The sequence below is a fragment of the Bombina bombina genome, chromosome 3, assembly GCF_027579735.1.
Source record: "Bombina bombina isolate aBomBom1 chromosome 3, aBomBom1.pri, whole genome shotgun sequence".
NCBI lineage: Eukaryota > Metazoa > Chordata > Amphibia > Anura > Bombinatoridae > Bombina > Bombina bombina.
Window position 1 is genome coordinate 411096221 of NC_069501.1, and position 25755 is coordinate 411121975.

At 41.1% G+C, this 25755-nt stretch overlaps 1 protein-coding gene across 1 annotated transcript in view; it reads right to left on the reverse strand.

The window, feature by feature from the left end:
• Positions 1 to 25755, reverse strand: part of SRGAP2 (SLIT-ROBO Rho GTPase activating protein 2) — a 440346-nt gene that overhangs the window by 228729 nt on the left and 185862 nt on the right. Inside the window, exon 3 of the mRNA XM_053706600.1 lies at positions 13268 to 13460. Within this exon, the coding sequence (XP_053562575.1) occupies positions 13268 to 13460 (193 nt within the window). The remainder of the gene's footprint in view (positions 1 to 13267; positions 13461 to 25755) is intronic.

The window sequence follows — 25755 nt, forward strand, 5'->3', positions numbered from 1 at the left end:
GTCCACAGGATCATTAATTACTGTTGGGAATCAATACCCAAGCCACAGGAAACAGATGATTAGGGAGGGACAAGACAGGTAACCTAAACAGAAGGCATCACCGCTTGAAGGACCTTTCTCCCAAAAGAAGCCTCGACCTAGGCAAAAATATCAATTTTTAATATATTTGGACCAAGTTGCAGCCTTGCAAATCTGTTTTATAGAAGCCTCATTTTTGAAAGCCCAAGAAGAAGAAACAGCCCAAGCAGAATGAGCTGCGATTCTCTCAGGAGGCTGCTGTCCAGCAGTCTCATACGCCAAATGAATAATACTTCTCAACCAGAGAGAAAGAGAAGTAGCAGTGGCTTTCTGACTTCTGCATTGTTTGTTTATTTTTCTGGGAAACGCAGAAGACTGGCGAAAGTTCTTAGTCGCCTGCAAATAGAATTTAAGAGTCCGCACAACATCTAGGTTGTTCAGCAAACGTTGCTTATGAGAAAAAGGATTAGGACAGAGAGAAGGAACAACAATTTCCTGATTGATATTTTTATCCAAAACAACCTTAGGAAGAAAGACAAACTTGGTCCAAAGAACTGCCTTATCTGCATGAAAATGAGATAAGGCGAATCGCACTGCAAAGCTGAGAGTTCCGAAACTCTCCAAGCAGAAGAGATAGCAGTAAGAAACAAGACCTTCCAAGACTGAGCATGCATAACTGTAGAGCTCTCAAATGAAATCAAGCATAGGGAACTATGTCCATGGAAGCCACCATCAAACCAATTACCTCCATACATTTGGGCCACTAATGGCCGTACAGCAGACTATAGAGAAAGGCAGGAGGAAAGAATCTTGGCTCTTCTGACCTCCGTCGGAAATATCTTCATTGATAGGGAATCTATAATGGTTCCTAAGACCACCACCCTTGTAGCCGGAACAAGGGAACTTTCTCCTGTTAAGTGTGGTCAGTCCACGGGTCATCATTACTTCTGGGATATTAACTCCTCCCCAACAGGAAGTGCAAGAGGATCACCCAAGCAGAGCTGCTATATAGCTCCTCCCCTCTACGTGACACCCAGTCATTCTCTTGCACCGAACTAATAGATAGGATGTGTGAGAGGACTGTGGTGATTATACTTAGTTTTTATATCTTCAATCAAAAGTTTGTTATTTTAAAACAGCACCGGAGTGTGTTGTTCCTTCTCAGGTAGAATTTGAAGAAGAATCTACCTGAGTTTTTGCTGTTCTCGGCCATTCTGAGGAGTGAGGTAAACTTCAGATCAGGGGACAGCGGGCAGGTTCACCTGCAAAGAGGTATGTAGCAGTATATTATTTTCTGAGGAATGGAATTGACTGAGAAAATACTGCCAATACCGATATAATGTAAGTTCAGCCTTAAATGCAGTAGTAGCAACTGGTATCAGGCTGTCATGTATGTATATTTACACTTCAGTATTCTGGGGAATGGCACTTCACTGGGATAATACTGTATGCATAAAACTTTTAGCCTAACTTGCAGTGGGAACGACTAGCAGCAGGCTTTTTAATGACACTTCATTTTATTTGATGTTAAACGTTTTGCTGGCATGTTAAATCGTTTATTTATCTGAGGTACTGGGTGAAAAAATTGTTTTGGGCACTGTTTTTCCACTTGGCTGTCGTTTATTTTAATTTAAGACAGTTTACTGATCTTCCCTCACTGTTGTGTGTGAGGGGGAGGGGCCTATTTTGGCGCTTTTACTACGCATCAGAAATTCAGTCACAAGTCTGTTTTTCTTCCCTGCATGATCCGGATCGTCTCTACAGAGCTCAAGGGTCTTCAAAAATTATTTTGAGGGAGGTAATCACTCACAGCAGTCCTGTGAGATTGTGCTTTGACTGTGATAAAAAACGTTATTTTCTGTACATTTTTCTGCTGTTTAAGGGTTAGTTATCCATTACTAATGGGGGCAATACTTTGCTAATTGTGTTTTTACCGAGAAAAATTTGATTTTATAGTTTCTCCGGTTCATTGTTACTCAACTGTCATAATTTTTTTCTGTGCTTCTTAAAGGCACAGTACGTTTTTTCACATTACTTGTAAATTGAGTTGAAAAGTATTTCCAAGTTTGCTGGTTTAATTGCTAGTGTGTTAAACATGTCTGACTCAGAGGAATATCTCTGTGCTATATGTGCTAAAGCCAAAGTGGAGCCCAATAGAAATTTATGTACTAATTGCATTGATGCTACTCTAAATAAAAGTCAATCTGTACAAATTGAACATCATTCACCAAACAACGAGGGGAAAGTTATGCCGACTAACTTGCCTCACGTGTCAGTACCTGCATCTCCCGCTCGGGAGGTGCGTGATATTGTAACGCCGAGTACTTCAGGGCGGCCATTACAAATCACATTACAGGACATGGCTAATGTTATGACTGAAGTTTTGTCTAAATTACCAGAACTTAGAGGTAAGCGAGATCACTCTGGGGTGAGAACAGAGTGCGCTGATAATAATAGGGCCATGTCAGATACTGCGTCACAATTTGCAGAACATGAGGACAGAGAGCTTCAATCTGCAGGTGACGGATCTGATCCCAATAGAGTGGATTCAGACATTTCAAACTTTAAGTTTAAGCTAGAAAACCTCCGTGTACTGCCAGGGGAGGTATTAGCGGCTCTGAATGATTGTAACACCGTTGCAATCCCAGAGAAATTATGTAGGCTGGATAGATACTATGCGGTACCGACGAGTACTGACGTATTTCCTATACCTAAGAGGCTTACAGAGATAATTACTAAGGAGTGGGATAGGCCCGGTGTACCCTTTCCCCCCCCTCCTGTATTTAGAAAAATGTTTCCAATAGACGCCACCACACGGGACTTATGGCAGACGGTCCCTAAGGTGGAGGGAGCGGTTTCTACTCTGGCTAAGCGTACCACTATCCCGGTGGAGGATAGCTGTGCCTTTTCAGATCCAATGGATAAAAAATTAGAGGGTTACCTTAAGAAAATGTTTGCTCAACAAGGTTTTATATTACAACCCCTTGCGTGTATTGCGTCTGTCACGGCTGCGGCCGCTTTTTGGTCCGAGTCTCTGGAAGAAACTCTTGACTCAATAACTATAGATGAGATTTCAAATAAGCTTAAAACACTTAAGCTAGCTAATTCATTTGTTTCAGATGCCGTAGTACATTTAACTAAACTTACGGCTAAGAATTCCGGATTCGCCATTCAGGCACGCAGAGCACTGTGGCTAAAATCCTGGTCAGCTGATGTTACTTCTAAATCTAAATTACTTAACATACCTTTCAAGGGGCAGACTTTATTCGGGCCCGGTTTGAAAGAAATTATCGCTGACATTACAGGAGGTAAAGGCCATGCCCTGCCTCAAGACAGAGCCAAACCTAGGGCTAGACAGTCTAATTTTCGTACCTTTCGTAATTTCAAGGCAGGAGCAGCATCAACTTCCTCTGCTCCAAAACAGGAAGGAGCTGTTGCTCGCTACAGACAAGGCTGGAGACCTAACCAGTCCTGGAACAAGGGCAAGCAGGCCAGAAAACCTGCTGCTGCCCCTAAGACAGCATGAATTGAGGGCCCCTGATCCGGGAACGGATCTAGTGGGGGGCAGACTTTCTCTCTTCGCCCAGGCTTGGGCAAGAGATGTCCAGGATCCCTGGGCTTTAGAGATCATATCTCAGGGATATCTTCTGGACTTCAAAACCTCTCCCCCAAAAGGGAGATTTCATCTTTCAAGTTGGTCAACAGTTTCTACGCTGTGTACAAGATCTCTTGCTAATGGGAGTGATCCACCCGGTTCCGCGGTTGGAACACGGTCAGGGGTTTTACTCAAATCTGTTTGTGGTTCCCAAAAAAGAAGGAACCTTCAGACCAATCTTGGATTTAAAGATCCTAAACAAATTCCTAAGAGTTCCATCGTTCAAAATGGAAACTATTCGGACAATCTTACCCATGATCCAAAAGGGTCAGTACATGACCACAGTGGATTTAAAGGACGCTTACCTTCACATACCGATTCACAAAGATCATTACCGGTATCTAAGGTTTGCCTTCCTAGACAGGCATTACCAGTTTGTAGCTCTTCCATTCGGATTGGCTACGGCTCCAAGAATCTTCACAAAGGTTCTGGGCGCTCTTCTGGCGGTACTAAGACCGCGAGGAATTTCGGTAGCTCCGTACCTAGACGACATTCTGATACAAGCTTCAAGCTTTCAAACTGCCAAGTCTCATACAGAGTTAGTACTGGCATTTCTAAGGTCGTATGGGTGGAAGGTGAACGAAAAGAAGAGTTCTCTCTTTCCACTCACAAGAGTTCCCTTCTTGGGGACTCTTATAGATTCTGTAGAAATGAAGATCTACCTGACAGAAGACAGGTTAACAAAGCTTCAAAATGCTTGCCGTGTCCTTCATTCCATTCAACACCCGTCAGTGGCTCAATGCATGGAGGTAATCGGCTTAATGGTAGCGGCAATGGACATAGTACCCTTTGCACGCCTGCATCTCAGACCGCTGCAATTGTGCATGCTAAGTCAGTGGAATGGGGATTACTCAGATTTGTCCCCTACTCTGAATCTGGATCAAGAGACCAGAAATTCTCTTCTATGGTGGCTTTCTCTGCCACATCTGTCCAGGGGGATGCCATTCAGCAGGCCAGATTGGACAATTGTAACAACAGACGCCAGCCTACTAGGTTGGGGCGCTGTCTGGAATTCTCTGAAGGCTCAGGGATCATGGACTCAGGAGGAGAGTCTCCTTCCAATAAACATTCTGGAATTGAGAGCAGTTCTCAATGCCCTTCTGGCTTGGCCCCAGTTAACAACTCGGGGGTTCATCAGGTTTCAGTCGGACAACATCACGACTGTAGCTTACATCAACCATCAAGGAGGGACAAGAAGCTCCCTAGCGATGATGGAAGTATCAAAGATAATTCGCTGGGCAGAGTCTCACTCTTGCCACCTGTCAGCAATCCACATCCCGGGAGTGGAGAACTGGGAGGCGGATTTCCTAAGTCGTCAGACTTTTCATCCGGGGGAGTGGGAACTTCATCCGGAGGTCTTTGCCCAAATACTTCGACGTTGGGGCAAACCAGAGATAGATCTCATGGCGTCTCGACAGAACGCCAAGCTTCCTTGTTACGGGTCCAGATCCAGGGATCCGGGAGCGGTCCTGGTAGATGCTTTGACAGCACCTTGGACCTTCGGGATGGCTTATGTGTTTCCACCCTTCCCGATGCTTCCTCGATTGATTGCCAGGATCAAACAGGAGAGAGCATCGGTGATTCTAATAGCGCCCGCGTGGCCACGCAGGACTTGGTATGCAGATCTAGTGGACATGTCATCCTGTCCACCTTGGTCTCTGCCTCTGAGACAGGACCTTCTGATCCAGGGTCCCTTCAAACATCAAAATCTAATTTCTTTGAAGCTGACTGCTTGGAAATTGAACGCTTGATCTTATCAAAACGTGGATTTTCTGAGTCAGTAATTGATACCTTAATACAGGCTAGGAAGCCTGTTACCAGAAAGATTTACCATAAAATATGGCGTAAATACTTACATTGGTGCGAATCCAAGAGTTACTCATGGAGTAAGGTTAGGATTCCTAGGATATTGTCTTTTCTACAAGAAGGTTTAGAAAAGGGTTTATCCGCTAGTTCCTTAAAGGGACAGATCTCAGCTCTGTCCATTCTTTTACACAAACGTCTGTCAGAAGTTCCAGACGTTCAGGCTTTTTGTCAGGCTTTGGCCAGGATTAAGCCTGTGTTTAAAACTGTTGCTCCACCATGGAGTTTAAAAACTTAGTCCTTAACGTTTTACAGGGTGTTCCGTTTGAACCCCTTCATTCCATTGATATCAAATTGTTATCTTGGAAAGTTCTGTTTTTAATGGCTATTTCCTCGGCTCGAAGAGTCTGAGTTATCGGCCTTACATTGTGATTCTCCTTATCTGATTTTTCATTCAGACAAGGTAGTTCTGCGTACTAAACCTGGGTTCTTACCTAAGGTGGTCACTAACAGGAATATCAATCAAGAGATTGTTGTTCCATCATTGTGTCCTAATCCTTCTTCAAAGAAGGAACGACTTCTACACAATCTAGATGTAGTCCGTGCCCTGAAATTTTATTTACAGGCAACTAAAGATTTTCGACAAACTTCTTCCCTGTTTGTCGTTTATTCTGGACAGAGGAGAGGTCAAAAAGCTTCTGCTACCTCTCTCTCTTTTTGGCTTCGTAGCATAATACGTTTAGCTTATGAGACTGCTGGACAGCAGCCTCCTGAAAGAATTACAGCTCATTCTACTAGAGCTGTGGCTTCCACTTGGGCCTTTAAGAATGAGGCCTCTGTTGAACAGATTTGCAAGGCTGCAACTTGGTCTTCTCTTCATACTTTTTCCAAATTTTACAAATTTGACACTTTTGCTTCTTCGGAGGCTGTTTTTGGGAGAAAGGTTCTTCAGGCAGTGGTTCCTTCCGTATAAAGATCCTGCCTGTCCCTCCCGTCATCCGTGTACTTTAGCTTTGGTATTGGTATCCCAGAAGTAATGATGACCCGTGGACTGACCACACTTAACAGGAGAAAACATAATTTATGCTTACCTGATAAATTCCTTTCTCCTGTAGTGTGGTCAGTCCACGGCCCGCCCTGTTTTTTATGGCAGGTCTAAATTTTTAAATTATACTCCAGTCACCACTGCACCCTTTAGCTTCTCCTTTCTCATTGGTTCTCGGTCGAATGACTGGGTGTGACGTAGAGGGGAGGAGCTATATAGCAGCTCTGCTTGGGTGATCCTCTTGCACTTCCTGTTGGGGAGGAGTTAATATCCCAGAAGTAATGATGACCCGTGGACTGATCACACTACAGGAGAAAGGAATTTATCAGGTAAGCATAAATTATGTTTTTTTCCAAATTCACCTTCTACCCATGGGAACGAAGAAAAGCCAACAAGATCTCTGTGTGAGATTTTGCTAGTTGAAAAGATGGTGCCTGAACCAGAATGTCGTCCAGATAAGGTGCTACTGCAATCAAACTGAGCCTGTTGCAAAGCTCTAAAAACAGGGTGGCGCAACAGATTTAAACACAGGCCTAATTCTGACCAAGGCCTGACAAAAAGATTGCACATCTGGCATGTCCGCCAGACGCTTATGCAGCAAAATGGATAGAGCAGAATTCTGACCCTTGAGAGTACTGACAGACAAACCCGTCTCCAAACCTTCCTGGAGCAAGAAGAACATTCTTGGAATCCTTGGATGCATAGCAATAAAGATATTTACGCCATATATTTACGCCTGGAAAATCCACGCTTAGATAAAACTAGGCGTTCAATCTCCAAGCAGTCAGCTTCAGAGAAATGAGATTTGGATGAAGAAAAGGACCCTGAAGTAGAAGGTCCTTCTTAAGACGCAGTCTCCATGCGGGAAGAGACGACATTTTCCACTTGGTCTGCATACCAGATCCTGCGAGGCCACGCAAGAGCTATTAGAATCACCAACACTCTCTACTGCTTGATCCAAGCAATGACTCGTGGAAAGAGAGCAAATGGAGGAATGCTAACTTGAAGTTCCAAGGAACTGCCAGAGCATCTATCAGGAAGGCCTGAGGATCCCTTGACCTTGAACCATACTTTGGAAAGCTTGGCGTTTTGTCGAGACGCCATCAGATCCAATTCCAGTACTCCCCCATTTCATGGTTAACCTGGAGAGCACCTCCGGGAGGAGTTCTCACTCCCCGGGATGAAAATTCTGTCTGCTCAGGAAATCTGTTTCCCAGATGTCCACTCCTGAAATGTGGATGGCACGTAGACAGCAATTGTGAGCTTCCGCCCACTGAATGATTCGAGCCACCTCCGTCATGACTAAGGAAATCCGAGTCCCTCCCTGGTGGTTGATGTAAGCCACTGAGGTTATGTTGCCTGACTGGAACCTGATAAACCAGGCTAAAGCCAGCTGAGGCCAAATCATCAAAGCATTGAAGATCACTCTCAACTCCAATATGTTTATGGGGAGAGCAGATTCCTCCCGAGACCAAAGTCCCTGTGCCTTCAACGAGTCCTAGACTGTTCCCCAGCCCAGCAGGCTGGCGTCCGTGGTCACAATCACCCATGAGGGTCTCCGAAAGCATGTCCCCTGGAACAGATGTTCTTGAGACAGCCACCACGGCAGAGTCTCTTGTCGATTGATCCAGAACTATCCTCTGCGACAGGTATGCATAATCCTTGTTCCATTGACTGAGCATGCATAACTGTAGAGCTCTCAAATGAAATCAAGCATAGGGAACTATGTCCATGGAAGCCACCATCAAACCAATTACCTCCATACATTTGGGCCACTGATGGCCGTACAGCAGACTATAGAGATAGGCAGGAGGAAAGAATCTTGGCTCTTCTGACCTCCGTCGGAAATATCTTCATTGATAGGGAATCTATAATGGTTCCTAAAACCACCACCCTTGTAGCCGGAACAAGGGAACTTTTTTCCAAATTCACCTTCTACCCATGGGAACGAAGAAAAGCTAACAAGATTTCTGTGTGAGATTTACTAGTTGAAAGAGAGACCGAATTACTGCCAACAGAGCTCCCAGGACCTTTGAGAAAATTTTAGGAGCTGTGGCGAGGCCAAATGGAAGAGCCACAAACGGAAAGTGTTTGTCCAGATAGGCAAACCTCCAAAATGTGTGATGATCCCTGTGAATAGGAACATGGAGATATGCATACTTCAGTTCTATGGTCGTCATGAACTGACCCTTTTGCACTACAGGAAGAATGGAACGGATAGTCTCCATTTTGAAGGACGGCACTCTGAGAAACTTGTTGAGGAACTTTAGATCTAGAATAGGCCTGAAAGTTCCCTCTTTTTTTGGGAACCATGAACAGGTTGGAATAGAACCCTAGACCCTGTTTCTGTACTGGGACTGGAACTATCACACCCAGGAGGGAAAGATCCTGTACACATTTTAAAAACACCTCTCATTATCTGGTCTACACATAATCTTGAGAGGTGGAATCTGCCCCTGGGAGGAAAGGTCTTGAATTCTAACTTGTAACCTTGGGATACTATGTCCAAGGCCCACTGTCTGGGACTTCTCGTATCCATGCTTGAGAAAACAGAGTCTGCCCCCCAATTGATCTGATCCCAGATCGGGGGCAAACCCTTGATGCTGACTTAGACTCAGCTGCGGGCTTCTAAGATTGCTTACCCTTGTTCCAAGACTGACTGGGTTTCCAAGAAGGATTGGACTGTTCCTGCTTGGTAGAGGGGGAATACTTCTGACATTACGAAAGGAACGAAAATTACTCTGACGTCCTTTCGATTTATTCTTCCTATCTTGAGGCAGAAAAGATCCTTTACCCCCCGTGATATCGGAAATAATTACTGCCAAACCCGGCCCAAAAAGGTCTTTCCCTTGTAAGGTATCGCCAAAAGCGTATATTTAGAAGAAACATCAGCTGACAAAGATTTCAGCCATAGCGCTCTGACCTGCAAAGAAGCGTCAGTGATAAAGGAATTGGCTAATTTAAGAGCCTTTATCCTATCCTGTATCTTCTCCAAATGAGTCTCTACTAGACAAAGCGTCAAACCAATATGCTGCTGCACTTGTCACTGTAGCAATACACACCGCCCGTTGCCATTGTAAACCCTGATGAATATACATCTTCTTTAAGAAAGTCGCCAGCTTTTTGTCCATAGGGTTCTTGAAAGAGCATCTTCAATAGGAATAGTAGTCCTATTGGCCAGTGTAGAGATTGCCCCTGCCACCTTGGGGACCATCTGCCACGACCCCTTAATGGAGTCAGCCACCGGAACATCTTTCTAAAGACTGGAGAGGGAGAATAAGGAATTCCAGGTCTCTCCCATTCCCAGGCAATAATCTCCGTAGCAGTCTGGCACCGGAAACACTTCCCCAGGGGAGGGTACATCAAAGTATCTATTTAATTTGCTAGATTTCATAGGGTTGACGACAGGAGTATTGGAGTCGTCCAAAGTAGCCAAAACCTCCTTTAACAAAACAAAGGTTTTCAAGCTTGAATCTGAAGGAAACCACTTCAGCATCAGAAGAAGGAATTATACTATCTGAATCTGAGATTTCACCCTCAGAAGCTACCAAAGTCTCTATGTACATTAAAGTTCTCTCAATACAAGCAGAACAAAAGGGCAAAGGAGGTTCCACTTGGTTATCAAAACAGAGCTTGCACTCTACAGCCAACACAGACTCTTGGTCCATATTGCAAGAAAATGTAACACAAAAAAAATATAAAAAAATAAAAATAATAATAGATTATTTGAATACTGTCTCTTTAAGGCAGTGATCCCAACGTAATCAGAATCCCTTAATAGGGAAAAAGTGCAATCAATATATAAATTGTATTGGCCAAAGCTTTTCTTTAAACACCAAGGGAACCTAAGAAAACCTCCCCAGCCACCCTCTACACCTCAGCGATATAGCCGAGGCGACCTGCCCCCTCTGCAACGCGGATCTGATTGCGACACTGATGCCTGATCGCAGCAGCGCCGGACCTCTAGGACTGTCTACGTTGAAGCAGAGGATCGCACAGGAAACAGAAATTAGTTGCGTCACGGAAGCCACCTCCCCAGTGAAAAACCTTGCGCTTTAGCAGTCACTGATCGCCTCTCCTATGATGACAGGGGTGGTCCCGGCGGCCATACCGTGTATTAGGGAATCAAGGAGGAAGGAGAACAGCATACCTGTTTGTGGGGCACGAAGTAAGATTTGCTAAATCGTATATTCAAGCACTTCAGCCACCAGAAGAAATCTTTGTTTAAAAGACCTTTATTCTCATTTAGTTGGGTCCAAAAGTTTACAGGAACAACGTTTCAAACCTACAATAGGCTCTTAGTCATGTAGATGACTAAGAGCCTATTGTAGATTCGAAACGTTGTTCCTGTAAACTTTCATACCGTGTATTATACAGACCGCATAAAGTTTCCCAGAAAATAAGGGGATAAAAACATGAATCTGACCGGTTCTCTCAAAAACCGGATTAAAAATAAAAATTACTGAGCCACCACTGATTGCAAAACCAATCTCTCTAAACGTTACACAGTGCCTGCTCCGTGCTTTTATGATTCCTGAGCCTCAGGAATGCTAAAGTTCTGTGTTAAATGCAGACTATTTTCAGTGCCAGAGCTCTTTCCCAGAAGAAACCAAAATGGCACTTGCCTGCACCCTTCACTGTCCGGCAGGACATTTCACCCGGCATGAAAGGAAGCCACTCCTCACAGAGACCTGTGGAAATAAGAAAGGACAGAGTAAACCTACTCTGGCTTTCTATATCAGGGCAGCAATTTGTCAGGAAAACGCAGTGAGGCCCACCACACAAGTTCCTAAGTGCTTGAAAGCTAACATGGAGTACAGCTAAACTCTCTCAAGATAGGAAAGATCAGAGCAAACCTACCCTGGCTTTCAAAATAATAAAGTCTTAATTGAAAAGAAATTCTTCAGACGCCAAAAACTTCAACTCCTCCTTGCACTAATGACAAAGAGAATGACTGGTGATTGTGTGTTTGTGTGTGGGGGGGTGATGCTTGGCAGCTTGGCTGTGGTGCCCTTTGCCTCCTCCTGCTGGCCAGGAGTGATATTCCCAACAGTAATTGAGTAATTGATGGTCCCGTGGACTCACCATATCTTAGGAAAGAGAAGTATATTTATATAATCATGTTAGTTATGCAAAACTGGGGAATGGATAATAAAGGGATAATATATAGTTTTAAACAATAAAAATTCTGGTGTAGACTGTCCCTTTAAGACTAAAAAGAAATATTCATTTTGACTTTTCTGTCCCTTTAAGCAATCACCAATAAGCATACTGAGAGGGACAACAAGACCAAATTTAAAAAGGGACCTTAAACCCACATTTTTTCTTTCATGATTCATAGAAGGAATATAATTTTAAACAACTTTCCAATTTACTTATTTTATCTAATTTTGCTCATTCTCTTAATATCCTTTGTCGAAAAGCGTATCTAAATAGGATCAGTAGCTGCTGATTAATGGCTGCACATAGATACCTCATGCGATTGGCTCACCCATGTGCATTGTTATTTCTTCAACAAAGGATATATGAAGTAAAGTAAAAGAAGTGCATTGCAATGTTGTTTCAAACTGTACTCTATCTTAATCATGAAAGAAAATGTTTTGTTTCATGTCCCTCTAAAATTGTCATCAGTCAGACAGTGAATGCAGTTTTAAGAGACCTATTTCTTATTTTATTCTATTATGAAATTTACTTTATTCTCTTGTTTTCATTAGTTGTAGAGCATACCTGGGGGGGGTTCACAAGTGTGCATTTGTCTTGAGTACTATATGGTGTCAGTGTTATATGTTATACATTGTCACTATACTTCTCTATAATACTCAACAGTTGTTACAAATACTGTTCACAAACACTACTGCCATATAGTGCCTAGGACACGTTCATGCTATTGAGTCTACCTAATGATGCTCTTCAATAAAAGATACTAAAAGGAACAAAGCTAATTTGATTATAGAGGTGAATTGGAACATGACACTCAGAATTTAATTAAAGGTACATAAAACCCAATTTTGTTTCTTTCATGATTAGAATAAGGAATATAATTTTAAACCACTTTCCAATTTACTTCTATTATCTTAGTTGCTTCATTCTCCTGGTATCCTTTGTTGAGGAAGCAGCAATGCAATTCTGGGAACTAGTTAATGCATTAGGTGAGGCAGTAACATCAAGCATTTATGTACAGTAACCAATCAGCAGCCCCTGAGTCTACCTAGGTATCATTTTAAACAAATAATATCAAGAGAACAAAAACACCTGCAATCTGAATCATGAAAGAAAAGACTTGGGTTTTATGTCCCTTTAAAATGAAACCTTCATGATTCAGACAGAGCATGCAATTCACATTGTTGAAATGCATCAGGAGCAGCAATGCACTACTTGGAGCTAGCTGGTGATTAGTGGCTATTGACATAATCATCGTGTCATTGGCTTACCAGATGTGTTCAACTAGTTTCCAGTAGTCCACTGCAGCTCCAAAGCTAACTTTAGCTATGTATTTAATCCCCCATGCTGGGGCTAAACACATGCTTTTGTTGTAAGCAAAAGAACAACAATAAAATGCTCCAACACATTACAGCCTTTACCTTATGCATGCACACAGGTGCTCACACATGCAGGTGTACACACGCGCCCACACACTCACATGCCCATACAAACACAAACACACACGTGCGCACGTGTAAACTAGGAAATATTGTCAATAGATGCAGTGAATGTTATGGGACTTCGCAAGCTTCAGAGACCCTTACTTGAACTGCTGGTCTTTGGCTCCGCGTGTCTTTGACAAAAAACGCTCCGTTAGTTTTTCCAGGTTTCTCGAGTAATCCATTTCGATTTCGGCTTTCTTGCGGAAAAAGTCCTGCAGATCCTGGAGGAGCTGGGTGCGCAGGTCACATTGTTGATCCAGACATTTTAACTGCTCTATCAGCTGGGCTCGAATCTCTGGAACACAAACAAGTAAGAGTTAAGATAAGTACTGCAAAAAAGTAAAAAGTTACAACATGAATCTGATATGCAGTAGCTCATATTCTTCTTAAACTGAAGTTGGTTTTCAATGGGTGTATTCCTGAACGGCAAATCCCATTTGTTTTGTTTTATAAGCACATATGTTGCAATTCAGTGTTAAAAACATACTAAACATATAAAGATAACTTAATGGGACATTAAATTTAAATGGGTGGCATAAAGCATGAAATTTTACAACATTTCTCTAACCAATTTTGCTTAGTTCTAGAACTTTGTATCCTTATAAAAGAGCATGCAATTTTAACAATTTTCTACTTTACTTGTATTAGAATTTTTTTTTATTGTTCTCTTGTTGAAAAGCAGGGATGCAAGTTCAGGAGCGTGCACGTGTCAGCTCAGGACAGGAACACTATGGGGCCTATTTATCAAAGTTCTTGCGGATCAGGTCCGCCAGACCTCGCTGAAAGCGGAGAGCAATACGCTCTCCGTATTCAGCATTGCACCAGCAGCTCACAAGAGCTGCTGGTGCAATGTCGCCCCCTGCTGACTCGCGGCCAATGGGCTGCCAGCAGGGAGGTGTCAATCAACCCGATTGTACTCTATCGGGTTGAATTGCGTTGATTCCTGTCCGCCTGCTCAGAGCAGGCGGTCAGGGTTATGGAGCAGCTTAATAACTGCTGTTTCTGGCGAGTCTGAAGACTCGCCAAAAACACAGGCCCACAAGCTCCGTTCGGAGCTTGATAAATGGGCTCCTATATGTCAGCAGTTTTCAAAAGAGTGTTATCCATTTTAAAGAGCACTATATGACATTTTCCGCCACATAGTGCTCCAGACACCTACCTGGGTATCTCTTCAACAAAGAATACCATGGAACAAAGCAAATTTGATGACAGTAAATTGAAAACTTTAGAAATGTTATACATAGTTGTAAACTCTAATGCCTAGACTGCTACAGACAGACAATCTATGGCATCAGTATCTGCAACTACATATAACATTATTACTGAAAACACTGCTGCCAGATGGCTAAAGACAGGTGCACGCTCCTGAGCTGACCTTAGGATTACACTTCAACAAAGGATACCAAAGGAACTAAACAAAATTGATAATGGACGTCATTTGGAAAAGTTGTTAAACATTTATGATTCCGTTAGAGAATGCAATTTTAATTACTAACTTTACTATCCCTTTAAACATCCATTTAAATGAATTTATCGCCCCACAATGTACACGAGCTGCAAGTTTTCATCTTATAAATCTCACCAAAATATAAGAACACTTGGGGGTTTATTTATCAGGAGGTGAATGCCTCTCGCTCATTTGAGTCTGCAGCTGATATTTCTGAAGCAGCGGTTGAAAAGGACAACTAAAATATGCTAGAATTGCATAACAAAAAGACAACGCAAATCACTTGGTATGACTTTTAAATGAGTAGCTAGTTCCATTTTCCTTCCCCCAGCCAATGACAAAATGCATATATGTCTATACTGTGAATTCTTGCACATACGTAGGAGCTGGTGCCTCAGTAAGTGTGCATCTAAAAAGATTGTGCACGTTTTGATTATGAAAGAGAATTTTAAAGTTTATTTTCAAATTGCATCCTCTATCTGAAATATGAAAGTTTAAAGGGACAGGAACAGGGACAGGAACACCCCCCCCCCACCCCCACAAAAAGTTTTTTTCATGATTTTCTTACCCTTAATGACAATGGCTATTTTTACATTTCTGCGGTGTTTGTATTTAGCTGTAATTTTCCTCTTACTCATTTACTGTACCCACACATTATATACCGTTTTTCTCGCCATTAAATGGACTTTCTAAAGATGCCATTATTTTCATCATATCTTATAATTTACTATAAAAAAATTATAAAATATGAGGAAAAAATGGAAAAAACCACACTTTTTCTAACTTTGACCTCCAAACTATGTTACACATCTACAACCACCAAAAAAACATAATTTATGTAAGAACTTACCTGATAAATTCATTTCTTTCATATTAGCAAGAGTCCATGAGCTAGTGACGTATGGGATATACATTCCTACCAGGAGGGGCAAAGTTTCCCAAACCTTAAAATGCCTATAAATACACCCCTCACCACACCCACAATTCAGTTTAACGAATAGCCAAGAAGTGGGGTGATAAAAAAGTGCGAAAGCATATAAAATAAGGAATTGGAATAATTGTGCTTTATACAAAAAAATCATAACCACCACAAAAAGGGTGGGCCTCATGGACTCTTGCTAATATGAAAGAAATGAATTTATCAGGTAAGTTCTTACATAAATTATGTTTTCTTTCATGTAATTAGCAAGAGTCCATGAGCTAGTGACGTATGGGATAATGATTACCCAAGATGTGGATCTTTCCACACAAGAGTCACTAGAGAGGGAGGGATAAAATAAAGACAGCCAATTCCTGCTGAAAATAATCCACACCCAAAATAAAGTTTAATAAAAAACATAAGCAGAAGATTCAGACTGAAACCGCTGCCTGAAGTACTTTTCTACCAAAAATTGCTTCAGAAGAAGAAAATACATCAAAAAGGTAGAATTGAAAAAGTATGCAAAGAGGACCAAGTTGCTGCTTTGCAAATCTGATCAACCGAAGCTTCATTCCTAAACGCCCAGGAAGTAGAAACTGACCTGGTAGAATGAGCTGTAATCCTCTGAGGCGGAGTTTTACCCGACTCAACATAGGCAAGATGAATTAAAGATTTCAACCAAGATGCCAAAGAAATGGCAGAAGCTTTCTGGCCTTTTCTAGAACCGGAAAAGATAACAAATAGACTAGAAGTCTTTCAGAAAGACTTAGTAGCTTCAACATAATATTTCAAAACTCTAACAACATGCAAAGAATGCAATGCTTTCTCCTTAGAATTCTTAAGATTAGGACATAATGAAGGAACCACAATTTCTCTACTAATGTTGTTGGAAATCACAACTTAGGTAAAAATTCAAAAGAAGTTCGCAACACCGCCTTATCCTGATGAAAATCAGAAAAGGAGACTCACAAGAAAAGAGCAGATAATTCAGAAACTCTTCTGGCAGAAGAGATGGCCAAAAGGAACAAAACTTCCCAAGAAAGTAATTTAATGACCAATGAATGCATAGGTTCAAAGGGAGGAGCTTGAAGAGCTCCCAGAACCAAAATCAAACTCCAAGGAGGAGAAATTGACTTAATGACAGGTTTTATACGAACCAAAGCTTGTACAAAACAATGAATATCAGGAAGAATAGCAATCTTTCTGTGAAAAAGAACAGAAAGAGCAGAGATTTGTCCTTTCAAGGAACTTGCAGACAAACCCTTATCTAAACCATCCTGAAGAAACTGAAAAAAATTCTCGGCATTCTAAAAGAATGCCAAGAAAAATGATGAGAAAGACACCAAAAAATATAAGTCTTCCAGACTCTATAATATATCTCTCTAGATACAGATTTACGAGCCTGTAACATAGTATTAATCACAGAGTCAGAGAAATCTCTTTGACCAAGAATCAAGCGTTCAATCTCCATACCTATAAATTTAAGGATTTCAGATCCTGATGGAAAAAAGGACCTTGCGACAGAAAGTCTGGTCTAACGGAAGAGTCCATGGTTGGCAAGAGGCCATCCGGACAAGATCCGCATACCAAACCTGTGAGGCCATGCCGGAGCTACCAGCAGAACAAACGAGCATTCCTTCAGTATCTTGGAGATTACTCTTGGAAGAAGAACTAGAGGCGGAAAGATATAGGCAGGATGATACTTCCAAGGAAGTGAAAATGCATCCACTGCCTCCGCCTGAGGATCCCGGGATCTGGACAGATATCTGGGAAGTTTCTTGTTTAGATGAGACGCCATCAGATCTATTTCTGGAAGTTCCCACATTTGAACAATCTGAAGAAATACCTCTGGGTGAAGAGACCATTCGCCCGGATGGAACATTTGGCGGCTGAGATAATCCGCTTCCCAATTGTCTACACCTGGGATATAAACCGCAGAGATTAGACAGGAGCTGGATTCCGCCCAAACCAAAAAAATTCGAGATACTTCTTTCATAGCCAGAGGACTGTGAGTCCCTCCTTGATGATTGATGTATGCCACAGTTGTGACATTGTCTGTCTGAAAACAAATGAACGATTCTCTCTACAGAAGAGGCCAAAACTGAAGAGCTCTGAAAATTGCACGGAGTTCAAAAATATTGATCGGTAATCTCACCTCCTGAGATTCCCAAACTCCTTGTGCCGTCAGAGATCCCCACACAGCTCCCCAACCTGTGAGACTTGTATCTGTTGAAATTACAGTCCAGGTCAGAAGCACAAAAAGAAGCCCCCTAAATTAAACGATGGTGATCTGTCCACCACGTTAGAGAGTGTCGAACAATCGGTTTTTAAAGATATAAATTGAGATATCTTTGTGTAATCCTTGCACCATTGATTCAGCATACAGAGCTGAAGAGGTCGCATGTGAAAACGAGCAAAGGGGATCGCGTCCGATGCAGCAGTCATAAGACCTAGAATTTCCATGCATAAGGTTACCGAAGGGAATGATTGTGACTGAAGGTTTCGACAAGCTGAAATCAATTTTAGACGTCTTTTGTCTGTTAAAGACAGAGTCATGGACACTGAATCTATCTGGAAACCCAGAAAGGTTACCCTTGACTGAGGAATCAATGAACTTTTTGGTAAATTGATCCTCCAACCATGATCTTGAAGAAACAACACAAATCGATTCGCATGAGATTCTTCGAATGAGAAGACTGAGCAAATACCAAGATAATCGTCCAAATAAGGAAATACCAAAACCCCTTTCTCTGAATACAGAAAGAAGGGCACCGAGAATCTTTGAAAAAAATTCTTGGAACTGAGGCTAGGCCAAACGGTAGAGCCACAAAACTGGTAATGCTTGTCTAAAAAGAGAATCTCAGACACTAAAAATGATCTGGATGAATCGGAATATGCAGATACACATCCTGTAAATCTATTGTAGACATATAATGCCCTTACTAAACAAAAGGCAGAATAGTCCTACAGTAACCATCTTGAATGTTGGTATCCTTACATAACGATTCAATATTGATAGATCCGGAACTGGTCTGAAGGAATTGACCTTCTTTGGTACAATGAAGAGATAAAATAAAACCCTAGTCCCTGTTCCAGAACTGGAACTGGCATAATTACTCCAGCCAACTCTAGATCTGAAACACATTTCAGAAATGCTGAGCCTTGCTGTGTTAACTGGGACACGGGAAAGAAAAAAATCTCTTAGCAGGAAGCCTTAACTTGAAGCCAATTCTGTACCTTTCTGAAACAATGTTCTGAAACCAGAGATTGAGAACGGAATTGAACCAAATTCCTTTGAAGAAAACGTAATCTGCCCCATACCAGCTGAACTGGAAAAAAGGGCCGCACCTTCATGAGTACTTAGGAGCTGACTATAGGTTTCTATAAGGCTTGGATATATTCCAAACTGGAAAAAGTTTCCAAACTGATACCGCTCCTGAGGATGAAGGATCAGGCTTTTGTTCCTTAGAACGAAAAAATGATTATAACCCTGGACAGAAAGGGAAAACAAAGTTGACTTAGAAGACATATCAGCATTCCAAGTTTAATCCATAAAGCTTTTCTAGCTAAAATAGCTAGAGACATATACCTGACATCAACACTAATGATATCAAAAGATGGTATCACCAATAAAATTATTAGCATGTTATAGAATAATAATAATGCTATAAAATTATGATCTGTTACTTGTTGTGCTAAAACTTCTAACCAAAAAGTTGAAGCTGCAGCAACATCCGGTAAAAAATATAGCAGGTCTAAGAAGATTACCTGAACATAAGTAAGCTTTTCTTAGAAAGGATTCAATTTTCTTATCTAAAGGATCCTTAAATTTAGTACTATCTGCCGTAGAAATAGTAGTACATTTTAGCAGGAATAGAGACAGCCCCAAACCTTAGGGATTTTGTCCCAAAAAACTCTAATCTGTCAGATGGCACAGGATATAATTGCTTAAACGTTTAGAAGGAGTAAAAGAATTACCCAAATTATTCCATTCCCTGGAAATTACTTCAGAAAAAACATCAGGGAGATTAAACACTTCTGGAATAACTACAGGAGATTTAAAAACCCTATTTAAACGTTTGGATTCAGTATCAAGAGGACCAGAATCCTCTATATCTAAAGCAATTAATACTTCTTTAAAATAAAGAACGAATAAATTCCATCTTGAACAAATACAAAGATTTATCAGCATCAACCTCTGAGACAGAAACCTCTGAACCAGAAGAACCATTATCAGTATCAGAATGATGATGTTCATTTAAAAATTCATCTGAAAAAAAGAGAAGTTTTAAAGGACTTTTATGTAAACTAGAAGGAGAAATAACAGACATAGCCTTCTAAATGGATTTAAAAAATAAAATCTCTTATGTTTATCAGGAACACTCTGAAATTTAGATGTTGACGGAACAGCAACAGGTAATATAACAGTACTAAAGGAAATTTTATCTGCATTAATAAGTTTGTCATGACATGCAATACATACAACAGCTGGAGAAACAGATACCAAAAATTTATAGCAGATACACTTAGCTTGGTAGCTCCAGCCCCGGCAGTGATTTTCCTAAAGTATCTTCTGACTCAGTTGCAACGTGGAACATCTTGCAATATGTAATAGAAAAAACAACATATAAAGCAAAATTGAACAAAATCCTTAAATGACAGTTTCAGGAATGGGAAAAAAATGCCAGTGAACAAGCTTCTAGCAAGAAGCAATAAATAATGAGACTTAAATAATGTGGAGACAAAAGCGACGCCCATATTTTTTTAGCGCCAAACAAGACTCCCACATTATTTGGCGCCTAAATGCTTTTGGCGCCAAAAATGACGCCACATCCGGAACGCCGATATTTTTGGCGCAAAATAACGTCAAAAAAATGACGCAACTTCCGGCGACACGTATGACGCCGGAAACGGAAAAGAATTTTTGCGCCAAAAAAATCCGCGCCAAGAATGACGCAATAAAATGAAGCATTTTCAGCCCCCGCGAGCCTAACAGCCCACAGGGAAAAAAGAGTCAAATTTTTGAAAGGTAAGAAAAAATGATTAATTCAAATGCATTATCCCAAATATGAAACTGATTGTCTGAAAAATAAGGAAAGTTGAACATTCTGAGTCAAGGCAAATAAATGTTTGAATACATATATTTAGAACTTTATAAACAAAGTGCCCAACCATAGCTTAGAGTGTCACAGAAAATAAGATTTACTTACCCCAGGACACTCATCTACATGTTTGTAGAAAGCCAAACCAGTACTGAAACGAGAATCAGCAGAGGTAATGGTATATATAAGAGTATATCGTCGATCTGAAAAGGGAGGTAAGAGATGAATCTCTACGACCGATAACAGAGAACCTATGAAATAGACCCCGTAGAAGGAGATCACTGCATTCAAATAGGCAATACTCTCCTCACATCCCTCTGACATTCACTGCATGCTGAGAGGAAAACCGGGCTCCAACTTGCTGCGGAGCGCATATCAACGTAGAATCTAGCACAAACTTACTTCACCACCTCCATCGGAGGCAAAGTTTGTAAAACTGAATTGTGGGTGTGGTGAGGGGTGTATTTATAGGCATTTTAAGGTTTGGGAAACTTTGCCCCTCCTGGTAGGAATGTATATCCCATACGTCACTAGCTCATGGACTCTTGCTAATTACATGAAAGAAACACTGATGCTAAATAGTTTCTAAATTTTGTCCTGAGTTTAGAAATACCCAATGTTTACATGTTCTTTGCTTTTTTTGGAAGTTATAGGGCAATAAGTACAAGTAGCACTTTGCTATTTCCAAACCACATTTTTTCAAAATTAGCTCTAGTTACATTGGAACACTGATATCTGTCCGGAATCTCTGAATATCCCTTGACATGTATATATATTTTTTTAGAAGACAACCCAAAGTATTGATTTATGCCCATTTTGGTATATTTCATGCCACCATTTCACTGCCAAATGCGATCAAATAAAAAAAATCGTTCACTTTTTCACAAATTTTGTCACAAACTTTAGGTTTCTCACTGAAATTATTTACAAACAGCTTGTGCAATTATGGCACAAATGGTTGTAAATGCTTCTCTGGGATCCCCTTTGTTCAGAAATAGACATATATGGCTTTGGCGTTGCTTTTTGGCAATTAGGAGGCCGCTAAATGCTGCTGCGCACCACACTTGTATTATGCCAAGCAGTGAAGGGGTTAATTAGGTAGCTTGTAGGGAGCTTGCAGGGCTAATTTTAGCTTTAGTGTAGAGATCAGCCTCCCACCTGACACATCCCACCCCCTGATCCCTCCCAAACAGCTCTCTTCCCTCCCCCACCCAACAATTGTCCCCGCCATCTTAAGTACTGGCAGAAAGTCTGCCAGTACTAAAATAAAAGGAGTTTTTTATTTTTATTTAAATCTATTATTCAGCTGTGATGGACCCCTGCCTTAGCCCCCAACCTCCCTGATCCCCCCCAAACAGCTCTCTAACCCTCCCCCACCTACCAATCTGCCACCATCTTGGGTACTGGCAGCTGTCTGCCAGTACCCAATTTTCCCCAAAAAATAAAGTTTTTTTTGTGTGTTTTTTTTTATTACAGTTTTTTCTGTAGTGTAGCTGCCCCCCCATAAACCCCCATCCCCCTAACCCTACCAGATCCTATTATTTTTTCATTTAAAAAAAAGTTTTCTGCCCCCCCCTCCCTCTTAACAGTAATCATTGGTGGCAGTGGTTGCTGTGCGCGCGCCCCCGCAGGCCCCCCCCTTCGCACGCTCCCAGCATCCGGAGTGCACAATGCACTTGCAGAACCGGATGCCGGGTAGCGATGGGCCACCCACCCTCCTCCCTTGTAAGCTCCCACCCACCAACTAACGGCACCATCGCTACCGGTGCAGAGAGGGCCACAGAGTGGCTCTCTCTGCATCGGATGCTTTTTAAAGGGTATTGCAGGATGCCTCAATATCGAGGCATCACTGCAATACCCTGAGAGCTGCTCGAAGCGATTGCGATCACTTCCAGCACTCTCTTAGACAGCTGACGTACCAGGTACGTCCATTGTCACTAACTGACAGTTTTTGCAGGACGTACCTGGTACGTCAGTTGTCATTAAGGGGTTAAACAACTTTCCAATTTACTTCGATTATCAAATTTGCTTCATTATCTTGGCATCCTTTGCTTAAAGGGACAGTCAAGTCTAAAAAAACCTTTCATGATTTAAACAGGGCATGCAATTTTAAACAACTTCCCAATTTACTTTTATGACCAATTTTGTTTTTTTCTCTTGGTATTCTTAGTTGAAAGCTAAACCTAGGAGGTTCATAAGCTAATTTCTTAGACCTTGAAGACTGCCTCTAATCCGAATACATTTTGACCACTAGAGGTCATTAGTTCACATGTTTCATATAGATAACATTGAGCTCATGCACGTAAAGTGACCTAGGAGTGAGCACTGATTGGCTAAACTGCATGTTTGTCAAAAGAACTGAAATAAGGGGCAGTCAGCAGAAGCTTAGATACAAGATAATTACAGAGGTAAAACATGTATTATTATAACTGTGTTGGATATGCAAAACTGGGCAATGGGTTATAAAGGGATTATCTTTCTTTTTAAACAACAAAAATTCTGGTGTTGACTGTCCCTTTAAGGAACAGCATTGCCCTGCTGGCAGCTAGAGGATACAGCAAGTTAGCCAATCACAAGAGACAAATGTGTACAGGCACCAATCAGCAGCAGCTCCCACTAGTGTAGGATTGTGTGCATATTCTTTTTCAACAAGGGATACTAAAATAACGAAGCATAATAAAAATAGAAGTGAATTTAAAAGTGTCTTACAATTACAAGCTCTATCTGGATCATGCAAATTTAATTTTGACTTTCCTATCCTTATAATTTTGAGTTTAGTGTTCCTTTAAACCATTGGATTACACTACATTAAAATCCAACAAATATGCCTTTAACATTGTACTAGATTAATCTATCTTCATATTCAGATACTAAATGGACATGATGATACGATATGCTCCAATTTGTTTGAAGATGTAATTGTAGCACTAGCAACCCCTATAATGATGTATTTAACCCCTGCAAAAGGGTTAAACACATAGTTTAAGTACTGCTCGGGAGCCGTAGAGACCTGCTGACCCAGACAGACACCGCTGCTGAGACAACCAGCAGAAGCAGTAGCGCATCTGGGTCATGAAACTACTCCTGACGATTTTCTTGCCAGCTGCAGCTTTCAAGCAGTACTTTAAATGTCTAACCTCCTTTGTGGGAGTTAAACACAAAGCACTTCACTCATTAGAACACGTCATTTATGCACTATAATGTCGCTAGGATATTTTTTTCTCATTTATATGGGATAATATGGGACTAACTTATTTTCACATTAATGAATATGTGCATAAGCATATGCAAGGTTACATTATATTTCTATCAATGCTGGATCATATGGGCAATGCTCTTGATTGATCACAGAGGTGAACCACATGACATAAAAAGCAGCTGACCTAACAAAGGGCACATTTGTTTAACTATATGCCCTGTATTTATCTCCATAATTCAAAGAATTATCCACTTGCCCCCAAGGTGAGTAACTGACAAAAAGTAACCAGCCAGCAAGAAACTTTCAAGATCCCCTAAGTGTCTGCGTTTGTGTATTAAAAGTTAATGGACATAAGATAATGCCTCATGGTATACAACGCCAAGCTAAAACGAAAGTCAAACATACGTTAATGAAATACAAAGTACTGTTGGTAATCTAGCAACATAGGCTCCTTTAAAGGGACACTAAAGTCAAAATAAACTTTTCATGATTCAGATAGAGCGTGCCGTTTTCTAATTTACTTCCATTATCAAACTTTGCAAAGTCTTTTTATAGTTGCACTTTTTAAAGGTACCAGCTACTACTGAGCATGTGCACAAGCTCACAGGGTATACATATACTAGTCTGTGATTGGCTGATGTCTGTCACATGATACAGGAGGCCAGAAAATGGGAGAGAAAAAATAAACTTGCCAAAAAAAAAACATTTACTGCTTATTTGAAATGTAGTGTTATTATGCACTTGTTATTTATGCAATTCTACTGTATTTAGAGATCCTTTAAGAATTTAATTTTTAAATTAACATAATGATTTTTTTAAAAGCTAATAATAATTAGCAGTCCATGCTAACTGTGGCCTAAAGAAAAAAAAAGTCAGATCATCCACTGAGCAAATCGCCTGTACAGAATTTTAGATAGATTTGGCGACTGGACTGGTCTATCTAAATGCGCTGTAAATGGTTAATATAAATAATCTAACGCCGTAACATAGAAGAAAAAAAGAAGTCTATTGAGTTAAACCATAACTGATCCCTGTTTTTATAATGAAAGAACTGACAAGTGAACTGAAAAGTCACATATTTAAAAACCCTATCCATTTAATGCAGGCAATAATAATAATCTTGGATTCTGTTTTAGCCAAATATATATATAAGCCTTTATTTTTGTTTTGAAGTGTTCTACTGTATTGGCATTCACTACCTTCTCAGGCAGAATTCCACAGTATAACTGCTCATATAAACAAAAGAAAAAAAAACAGAATTTATGTTTACCTGATAAATTTCTTTCTCCAACGGTGTGTCCGGTCCACGGCGTCATCCTTACTTGTGGGATATTCTCTTCCCCAACAGGAAATGGCAAAGAGCCCAGCAAAGCTGGTCACATGATCCCTCCTAGGCTCCGCCTACCCCAGTCATTCGACCGACGTTAAGGAGGAATATTTGCATAGGAGAAACCATATGGTACCGTGGTGACTGTAGTTAAAGAAAATAAAATATCAGACCTGATTAAAAAAACCAGGGCGGGCCGTGGACCGGACACACCGTTGGAGAAAGAAATTTATCAGGTAAACATAAATTCTGTTTTCTCCAACATAGGTGTGTCCGGTCCACGGCGTCATCCTTACTTGTGGGAACCAATACCAAAGCTTTAGGACACGGATGAAGGGAGGGAGCAAATCAGGTCACCTAAATGGAAGGCACCACGGCTTGCAAAACCTTTCTCCCAAAAATAGCCTCAGAAGAAGCAAAAGTATCAAACTTGTAAAATTTGGTAAAAGTGTGCAGTGAAGACCAAGTCGCTGCCCTACATATCTGATCAACAGAAGCCTCGTTCTTGAAGGCCCATGTGGAAGCCACAGCCCTAGTGGAATGAGCTGTGATTCTTTCGGGAGGCTGCCGTCCGGCAGTCTCGTAAGCCAATCTGA